Below are 10,972 nucleotides of genomic sequence, written 5' to 3' on the forward strand. Positions count from 1 at the left end.
TAAACTCGATTTATGAAGAAGTTTTTCTTAAATTACATCCAAAGCTGTTGAACGTAGCTCTCTTGGCTATAAATAATCCAAATATTTTGTTTTTTCTATTAATGAAAAATACAAAACAGTTAGTATCAGTAAGTAAAACACAATTTTATTTTACACGAACTAGTTTGTCTCAAATGGCGCGTATTCAACATTATTCCCAATACATAATTTGCAAAATAACTAAATATGGCAAAAGTAAAAACTGGAGTAATAGAAAAATTAACTCAAACGTGATTAAATTAAATTTATTTTATCCTTTGTCTTAAGCTTTTTTTAATCAAAAATCAATGTTGTTAAATTAAATATACTTTTTAATTATAGCAACTATAATTAGTAACTCTTTTTATCTGAGAACATCTGATAAAACTTACAACTTTAGTTTTATTTCAAAAAAAAAATCTTTTTTAGAGATTTTCTAAAGAAGTTTCACTAAAGTTATATGTTAAGTTGTTAATCCTAGCTCTCTTAGATAAAGTTGATTTATTATTATTATTATTATATTGTTTATTGTGCAATGTTGGACTCAGGCATCAAAACCTGAGCCACTTAAACAGGACACACAAAAAGAGAAAAAGAAAATAAACTTATATTCAAAACTTTAAGATAAATTATATATATATATATACAAATATAATTTAAATGAAAACACAAAGTTAAACACAATATGATAAACAAATGAACTAAATTGAAAATTCAGTTCGAAAAATTCAAATTTTATATAAAACTTAGTACACACAGTAAAGAAGTTTGTCTAAAATCATGGCTTATAAAACAAAATTCATAACTACAAAATATATAAGTAAACTAATAGTTTGTAGGGGGGAGGCGTAGGGAAACGAATATTTTTTCTTTTGTTACAGTGGAAAATTAGTGAATTTTACTGGTATTTATCGTATTTAAATCAAATCTTTTTAGCTTTAAACGAAATTGTTCTACCCTCTCACAAGATACTATATCCTGAGGTAGTCTGTTCCACATAGCTTTTGCTCTGTGAAAAAATAAGCCTTGCCACTGACTGTTTTGAAAATCATGTTTACATTTTATTTTCAAATTATTTCCTCTTAGTTGATATTTATTTTGGGAAAAATTAAAAAACTGGTTAAAAAAACTTTTATATTTGCCATTGATAATTTTGTAAAGAATTAATAAATCAAATTCCCATCTTCTATATTCCAGTGATTTCAAGCCAAATTTAATCATTCTATCATTATATGACGTGTAAGATATGTTGCAACGACTACAAATATGACGGGTAAAACTCCTTTGCACAGATTCAATTTTGTTAATATCCTTTTTTAAATGGGGTGACCAAATTTGGGTACTAAACTCAAGTTTAGGGCGAACGTATGTTTTAAATAGTTTTGTCAGAATTGAAGAATATATTAGAATGCCTTTTGTTGAAATATAGTTTCATTTTCAAAAAGTTTCTTATTCAAGTTCTTAGTTTCAACTAATTAGTAATAATAAACGTTTAAAAATAGTTACTAACGTTTAGTACATTTTTGTATTATTTTATCATATTTTATTAATTTTGAAAAAAAGTTAGCTTTACTTATTTTTATGTAGTCAGTGCCAAAAATTGATAGAATACTGTTAGTTTAACTTAATTACTAAAAATTATTAATAAAAACCAAAAGTGCTTTATATCTAGAAAAAAAATCAACGAAAATATTGGCGAAAGTCTAGAGAGGCGAAGTCTGGACTTTCATATTATGCCGTGAGATAAGGTCAAGTAAACATAAGGTTTGATCATACAAGTTCGATCACCAGATCATAAGCCTTCGGTAGACTGAGACCGGTTTCGTCCTGATTAGGACTCATCAGTCAGTCACAACCGAAAAACTTGCTTTATTAATCTACAAACGGTTTATATATGCAAGCATGATCAAGCAAGAAGAAAATACAAATCTGAATAATCAAATATAAATGAAATTTAGTATATTTTAAATACAGTCTGAAGACTAAGAAAAAAACTCAATCAAATTGAATTAGCCTGATAATAATTTAAAACATGCACGAGCTAGTGTAATTTTTAATTTTATCAATTATTTTTTGTGTCTTTTTTTCAGGTTTTACTGTTTATTATGAAATATGAACATGCCCCGGGCTAATGCATGTTTTAAAAACAAGGAGGTTAATATATTTCCAGCAAAAAACTAAACTGAAATAGTACCTATTTTAAGTTCCTAAAACTTAACATTTTTTGTTTATTTGAATGATAACTTAGGACTAAATACTTAAATTTAATAGAGGAAACCTAAAACAGGCGTAAATTCTTAATCCCAAAAACTTTTGCTTAAATTCAGCATTTTGTAATTAAAAAGTCTTTCTAAAATAAACAACTGTCTTAAACTTTAATAATGTGAATTAAACTTGGGTTGCTAATTTGTTACGTTGAAATGTAATTGTTTTTCTGTGTTGTGAATATATTATAGTTGGCGTGGTTACAAAAATCGTTAACAATTTAAAACTGGCTCGTGCATGTTTCAAATTACTATTATCGGGTTAATTAAATTTGATTGAGTTTTTTTCTTAATGTTCAGAATGCAGTTGAAATATATTATTTCATTTATGTTTGATTATTCAGATTTATACTTAAACTAGTTCACGTTATTTTAGAACACTTTTGTTTCAGTAAATCATAAACAAGTACTGTAAAACCATATATTATGTTTTAACCTGGTATGTAGCGATTTAGTAATGACTTCGGGAAAAATATTTGTGAGAACTATCAAATATAGTTTAAAAGTAATAATACTAGCTTTCTAATAAAATAGTATTTTCTAATCAAAACAATCTTGACTGTTTACTGATCTACTACATTTTGCTTTTGAAAAGATTGAGCATCATTGACCAAAAATATTATTACAAATAATTATTTTCAAACATATCCACAACTGTTATAGCTTCATTGTATTTGTAAGTACAGTAGACTGCCGCTTAAGTAAGCAAATTGAACTCGACCAAAAAATTTGTACTTAGCACGGGTAGTGCGTACTTTTTAACGACATAGTATAAAATAAAATTTAGTTGTATTTTTTCTTTCTTTCAACTAGCCACCAAATAAACATTTGTTCCAACTGGTGGAACCGGGACAACTAGATTGAAGTGAGAGCAGGAGATCATATCAAATACCTTAACCGGAGATGGGTCAACCAGTTACGAATTTATTGTATTTTCAACTTTAATATACTGTCTGGTGAAAACCACAAAACTAGTTACGATTTTCAATTAAAATTTTATGCTTGTTAAGTTTAATAAAAATAAGTAAATAACTCTTTAACAGATGTATGAAGATTGTTTATTAAAGACAGCGCTATTTTGTCAATATTAATAAAAAATAATCATGGTTATATATTTTATATTATGTCACATTCAAATTAGCCTTTCTTTTGCAGATATTCTGAAAGTTTTTGAATAAAAAAATCTAGATTTTTTGCTTTTCTGGAAAAGTGCGTACTTAAGGCGGGGTGCGTCCAAAGAAAAGCGTACTTAAGCAACAGTCTACTGTATATATTATACTAAAACTAGCAAAAATGATTTCTTTTAAACTAGATAAGTTTATAATAGTTTTATGGGTCAAATATGCACGAAGACACTTTTGCACGAGAGTAAAAAAAAAACTAAAAAAAAAACCGACCAAGGGTAAAACTAATAGTAAGAAAAACTAAGTTACTGCAAAAGTTCCTTCGTGCACATTTGACACCTAATAAATTTAATGGTTTGTACATCTAAATCCGATTATAAGTCAGATATATAGGATCAACCAGTGGCAACGCGTGGTAGTTTTGTTGGAGATATAACAAACTGCTTATTAAAAAATCCCCTAACTTAAAACCATTGTTTAGGGCTTAGTCTTGTTAACTTCTTTGCTCATTTTTGGTAAACTGTTACCTCGCTTTTAGCTTCACCCGCTAGCGTAGCCTGCTAGTTAAATGAATTTCTACGCGCGCGACTGCTAGCTCGTGCCGCTAACTTTCTATCTTCATAAATTTTCGTGGTGCTGCTACTTGGCCCGTGCGTTTGATTGCTTAAAAATTTAGATGTTATCGCTTCTTTTGGTAGCTTGTTTATATTCAGTTCATTTTTCAATTTATAATGTTCGAAATGTATCTTTTAAATTCACATAGTGCTAAAGTTCATGCAGTTCCAGCATTAAGCTAATCAAAAACTTTTTGTAATAAAAGTCTATATATGTTTAAGATGCAGCTGACACAGATTGAGCTTGCAGCTCCAAACATTATGAAAAACTCGAATACCAAATAAAATACAAATTTAGCAGGAAAATTAACGAAAGTCAGTTACAGTTTGGCTATTTTAATGCTTACATGTTAGCTTTAAAATAAATTTATTCTACTTTAGTTTGCGGTGGTACAGCCGAAGCAAGGCTCCATTTTTGAAGCAGCGTCTTAAAAAGCTTAAACTCTAAAACTGAAACTTTTGTACACTTTATTTTATATTTCTTTAGGTAAAGCAACAGCTCTGTTACACAAAAGAGCTCATACAATTTAGGTACACAGTAAATTAATTATTTGTTGACTACAAAGTAAACTTTTTGTAAACACTGCTTTAAATACTTTTATTACAATGTATATTAATGCCACTTACCTAAGAATTAGTTATTTTGTACTTTTTCTTTTACTACTTCCCTTTTCTATTTTGCAAACAAAATACTTGTAACACAAATGTCTATTAACTTTTTAGAGCAGTCTAACGTTTTAAAAAACAAGCATAATAGTTAAAAAGCAAAATTAGATTGGTTAAGGTTAAAAGTTTATTCAAGATTTTCGTTAACGTTTTTTTTATGAAATTAACTTTTTTTTTATAAAAAAAAGTATACACAACGAATAGATATTAAAAATATTGTAAATTAAAGCAAGTGTTTTGTAAAAAATACTTTTTAACTTTCATAAAAACGAATAAAGTTAGTTTTTGACCAACTTAAATTTATAACTAATTTAACAGTACTTGTTCACACGAAATTTTCAAATAAATTAGAAAAAACCGATATTTGTTTTTTGTTAATACTAAAAAGGAGCAAAAACAAATCATTTTTTTTAATGTTAAAAAGCGAATAAGCTTATTTAGATTTAACGATGTCTTTTGTTATCACCATAATAAGATTTGCTCGAATGAGCGCCATTTGTATAGCGATCTTTTCTTCGTTCATCCTCAGAAGATGACTTCTCTCTTCTTTTATCCTTCTTCTTCTTTTTGCTCTTCGCTGATTTCCCTTCACCTTCCGACGAGCTGCTCTCTTCTTTTTTCTTGCGATTTTTCTTTGACCTCTTCTTGTGATCTTCTTCATCTGAAGAGTCTGAAGACGAACTCGAAACTTGCCTCTTCTTTTTCTTTTTCGACTTTTTGTTCTTCTTTTTAGTAACTTTACCGCTTTTCTCACCGTCAATTCGCTGCAGCCTCCTCAGCAACTTCTTCTTCTCCTTTTTAGTGAGTCCTTGCAAAAATGAAACTTCACTGTCCTATTTGCAAAAAATATTATCTAAATACAATGTTATGTTCAATATAAGCTCCAAAAACTTTTTTTTAAAGTAATTTAAATACTATATATGTAAAAAGTTTAATATGTTTCAGAGTATGCTACTAATTTTGTATAAATTACAATTAGCAAGTTTTATACCAAATTTTAGCTTTGAAGTAACTTTCATTATAAATCAATATAACGTATTAATTTTTCTGAAGCTATTTCTGTCCAAGTGTTAAAAACACTAACCTGTTCATTCTCTTCAATAAGTTGATGGTTTTTGCTGTTAGTTTTAGATTTTCCTCCTACTGGATCGAATAATCGGGATTTTATCTGCAGTGAGGAAGCTACACCTTCATCAGTGTATCTGTAAATATCTTCCATTAGAAATTCAGACTACAAAAAACTACCATACTAAGCGGTTACTTATTTAGAAACGTGTTAACTAAAAATAACCTGACTAAAAAACTGTTAACTAGAACAGTCACATATTATGTTAATCATTAAAAATTAGAAACAAGATTTAAAACTTGAAACTAGATTCTAAGTTTATGTAATTCAAAAATTTGAGTCACTGTTTTACACTTGAAACATTATCGAGCATAAATAAAAAGAGACAAGAATTCAGATACTTACCCACTGTGAGACTTAACGTTAGCAGCAGGGGTAAAAGTAGAAGTCTTATTGAAAAGCGGACACTCTCGGTCAGTGTTAATGTGCCCCCACTGGCCGCACTTTATACATTTGACGTTTCTCACAGCAATACCGAACGGTTGATCTTGCAAGGTCGACTTATCGTTCTTCATCCAAGCTTCACGAGGCGCGTTTCTCTGCCACTCAAATTTATAATCTTTTGCTTCTTCTGCATCTGTCATGATTTGATTGTTTAGAAGTTTGTTATTTTTTAGGTTGATTGTAACATTAATACTTAAGTAGTATTTAAAACCTACTATAATAATTATAATAGAAAAATAATTTTAATAGATAAAATGAACAAAAAGTTGTTTAAACAAAGGTAAAAAAAATATAAATAAAGTTAATATTTTTATCAAATCTAAAAATTCTGTATGCATTTAAATACATAATATAAACTAAGTATAATTTCACTCTTACGTGTAATGTCTATCAAAATAAGTCGATATATAAATTTACTTTTTTTTTCTAGTCCTGGAGGTGCATCATACATAAAACTTAAGCCTACTTTTGCCTTGCTATCTCCCATCAATACTCTAGTTTCATGCATATCTTGTTCTTTTCTGTACAATGTAAACATATTTATTTATTATAAATTTGTACTTTACTTTTATATTACAATATTACATTAAAATATAATGAGATACTATTCACAAAAAATTATAATTTAGACAAACTTATTTTCATGTAACTCTACAACAACTTTCTTTTAATCTATGTTTCTTGAACTAAAATATAATACATTAGGTACAAATAAAAAATATTACTTAGTTTTTGAACAAGTTAAATTTATTTCCCTATTTGTCGTCAAAAACATTCAGTAAAAACTACACATAAAAGTACTAAATTTGAATCTAGTTAAGTGATCAATGAGAGTTATAAATAATCAATGTAAATGTTTAGTTTCTACTGCATGTTTCTCAAGACAAGCAGGAAAATATGTCAAAACATTAAAAAAACTATAGAATGTTATTATATTTGTACTTGATTTACTTTTTAAGATTAAAAAATGTTTTTTTTAATGTAAAATATTAAATTTGAAATCAAAAACTATGTACATTTAACTCTGTTATCTTCAAGACATTACATTTTTTTGACTGTTCACTTACTAAAAGTTAACTTGAGGCAGTAAGGATAAATTTAGCTAGTTTTGATTTGTTTGAAGTTGTGTATTTTTATTCCTTAAGCAGTAGTATTTTCAAATAGAAACAATTTATACTTTAATACAATCCAAATAACTTGTTACAACTGTTCTTAATTTATTTCATTTTCTAGCTTCATATATAAGCAAGGAAAGTCTAAATGACTAATAAAAACTAATTTATTTTATTTTGAAGAACTAAAAAAATAAAGTAAAAACAAAAAATTATATTTCAAAATAATGTAAACGGTTAAGTAGTTATTAAAAGTAATTGCAAAACGCATCTATCATTTTATGACGTCATAAACAAACGCTAGCATATGCATTAACTGACGCGTATATATACGAGCTTTAGCGTATAAAATAGTGTGTTAAACAAAAGGAGAGCTGGTTAGCAATCCCCTTGATAAGGACGGAAGTTAATAACTTCTTAGTTGAGGTTATTTAACACATATACGGATGTTGGCACATCACATCCAATGGTTTTTTTTTGCAGTTACAATAAACTTTCAAGATTTAATTATGAAACTATATATGTAAATATACATAAACTAACAAAGTGTGTAGTGTTTAAAAAAATGGGGTAACAGACTAAGACATATATTAAAAATAAAAATTACACTTGACTATTTAACACTAAAACTTACATGTTGAGAAAAATTATACAAATTCTAAATTTATATTGATAAAAACAAAAAAGTTTATATATCTTTTAGTGTTTTAAAAACAACCACAAAGTTAAAAACTCCTTTTTTTTCATAAATCCAGATCAATATATTACAAAGTTTCTTTGAAACACAGATGAAAAAAGAAGAAATAAACTAAAAAGAAGAAATAATTGATGTAGTATTGATTGCTTGAAATTTACAACATCTTTATGCTTTTGACAAAAATAAACTTTATACTATGAAGTTTTGAAAAAGAAAAGTTATAGTCTTTTATTTTTTAAAAACAGCATTGCCAAACAAAAAACATTATAATAAGAAAAAATTAAAAGCTTGCCTTCATATGTAAATAATTTATTACAAAAAGCTAAACTATATTTTATAAATGGTTGTTGAGAAATTTTGTTTTATTCCAAATAAAAAAATTATAAAAAAAGTGTTAAATTTATTTATTATAGTTTAAAATACAATAAAAAAAATAAAACTTATATAAGTCAAAATTAGAAGTCTTAAAACTAAAACTATTGTTTATATAACAGTGAATTTGTACTTGTATTAAACAATGGCATTTTGTTTTTTAAGACTTTTTCAAAATAACTGTGTAACATAATTTTAAGGTTATTAGGCGGTATATATTTTTTAAATATTTGATATTATGCTCTATATTCAAACTTGGTTTCAATTGATTATTTGTTAATTATCTTAAATCTTGAAAAAAAGAATTGAGATAGGTTTAAATCCAGATAGCTTAACAAGTTATGATAGGAGCGAGTTAAAATTTAAAAGAAAATTACTTCACAATAAAATTATTAACTTCAGCAGTTTAAAAGTTGTAGTTAAAAAAAATATTATCGAAAAATTATTAAATACTTATAAAAATTATAATTTTAAAAAATTCAATTTAAAGAGAAAAAAGATGTACTTGAATAGAATTTAGGTCACAAGGTGAATAAAAAAAATGATTGTACTATATATTTTTAAGGTTATGAAAGGATTTTTTTTTAGTATAGGAGTTAAAACGAAGTTGAACATAAAGGAGAATACGTAAACTGCCAAAAAAACAGACCAAAGAAAATTGCTCCAGCTACACTTTTATATGAGGCTTTTTACTAAACTGTCTAGATCTTTAATGGTATTTGATTAAAAAAAATTGTACTTTAACCTTTTGTATAAGAGTTAAATCTATTTTTGTACAAAAAAGTTAGAAACTCTAATGACTTTTAAATATAAAATTAAACTTAAACTATATATATGTTGAATAAAATATTTCCTCTTATCATTTAGTATAAAATTTATAATCTACTCTTATTTATTTAAAAAACTTATGTTGTTCTACGCAAAAATACAAATAAGTAAACTTAATCATGGCATATACCTCTCTTTTAACTTATTTTACTAATTTAAACTTTGAAAAATTATAAAAAGGTAAAGTATACACATCAAATTGTTACGTAATATACTAAACTAACTGCTTAATAAAAAAGTATTCAATTATTTACTTAAACAAAAAACACTTTGATTCTTAAATCATGCTAGATAAACTTTTGTGTATATATTACAGTTTAACTATGGAAGTCCTTACTACAGATCATCAATACTAAAAAGCTTACAAAAACTGCTAGTTCAAATAGGGTAGTTGTTCAATATGTTAAAAGAAAAATTTAGTAATTACCTAAGATGATGTCGCATCAATATCAAACTGAAAATATATTATACTCAATATTGTTTTTAACCATATTTTTAGGCTAAAATATACGTCTTATAAATATAAAAATAAAATTTAACTTATTTATCATAAACTAATAAAACTTAAGCAGTTGATTGCTTTTATTTAACAATATAAGGACTATATCAAAAATAATTAATATTTATTATGATATTGTAAAATAAAATCTTTTAATATTTTATTTTATCATAAATAAATTTAATTCTTACTATGTATCTATATAACTTGTTTAAAACTAAGAATCTTTTTAGAATAAACATATTTGGCTTAAAACATTGATTTTTGCCTATAATTATGGTTAAAAATGACATTGAGTATAATATATTTTCAGTTTGATATTGGTGCAACATCATCCTTAGTAATTACCAAAAATTTTGCAGTTTAATTAAAAATATTTTATTAATTTATACTAGATGATGGCATTTGAAATTAAATAATTTTGTAAATTTCTAGGAAAATTTTGCAACTTAAGTCTGACTTTAAAGGCTTTGGAAAATAAGGAATTTCGTAAATTTAAACTGACTAAATCTGACTTTTTTTTTTTAATTTTGTCAAATATCTTGACTTTTTTTTTCAAAAACTCCCATTTACATGACTTTTGTCATTTTTTTAGTTTTTCCTGATTTCCAGACCTTGTGGCAACCCTGCTTATACTTTGTATATACTTGTACTGCAACCTTTATATATTGTTTTGAACTTTAATCTATTTTATCAAACTTAAGGACAATTCCAAAAAATGAAGAAATAAATTAAGTTACCTGTATAAGTCCATCATCTCCTCTTGCTTTTTCTTTTCATACTCTAATTTTTGTTGTCTCATCCATACTCGCTTTATATTGTCATTAGATGAAGGATGAAAATCCTTTTTACACATATAGTTTTCATAGGACTTCCCCATTTTGCTTGTATAATTTAATTTTTTTTAAATATCTGTAATTATAATTATTGCTAAAATTATTTTTAAAGTAACTAAATAAACAAAATTTTAAATAAATAATTTCATAGACTTAGTCTAACAATATTTTAGAAACTGAAAAAAAAGTTTTTATAAATAACTGTCTTTGCAAGCACTAGCATGTAACAAAAATATGTATTTCTGTTATTTTTGAGTTTGGTAATTTCCAATCCATCACTAGGCCAAAAATATTGAAATTCAGAGATATCCAGTTTTTTTCATAAAATTGAAAACATTCAGAAAAAAAAATAGGAAAATACAGGAAAGTGAG

The 10,972-nt window shown here is 25.9% G+C and overlaps 1 protein-coding gene and 1 non-coding gene across 2 annotated transcripts; one reads left to right on the forward strand and one right to left on the reverse strand.

The window, feature by feature from the left end:
* Positions 1–4,805: 4,805 nt before the first annotated feature.
* On the reverse strand, positions 4,806–10,672 carry LOC145829327 (corepressor of RBPJ and splicing regulator-like). Its single transcript, XM_082937092.1, has 5 exons — positions 10,505–10,672; positions 6,674–6,777; positions 6,158–6,389; positions 5,771–5,888; positions 4,806–5,519 (listed from the first exon to the last, which is right to left on the reverse strand). The coding sequence occupies exons 1-5, from the start codon at positions 10,642–10,644 to the stop codon at positions 5,130–5,132; spliced, it is 984 nt and encodes a 327-aa protein (XP_082793218.1). The 5' UTR covers positions 10,645–10,672; the 3' UTR covers positions 4,806–5,129.
* On the forward strand, positions 7,724–7,843 carry LOC145830315 (U6atac minor spliceosomal RNA). Its single transcript, XR_014369652.1, has one exon. It is a non-coding gene; the product is annotated as a U6atac minor spliceosomal RNA (small nuclear RNA).
* Positions 10,673–10,972: the final 300 nt, after the last annotated feature.

The sequence above is a fragment of the Thalia democratica genome, chromosome 2, assembly GCF_965202585.1.
Source record: "Thalia democratica chromosome 2, ktThaDemo2.hap1.1, whole genome shotgun sequence".
NCBI lineage: Eukaryota > Metazoa > Chordata > Thaliacea > Salpida > Salpidae > Thalia > Thalia democratica.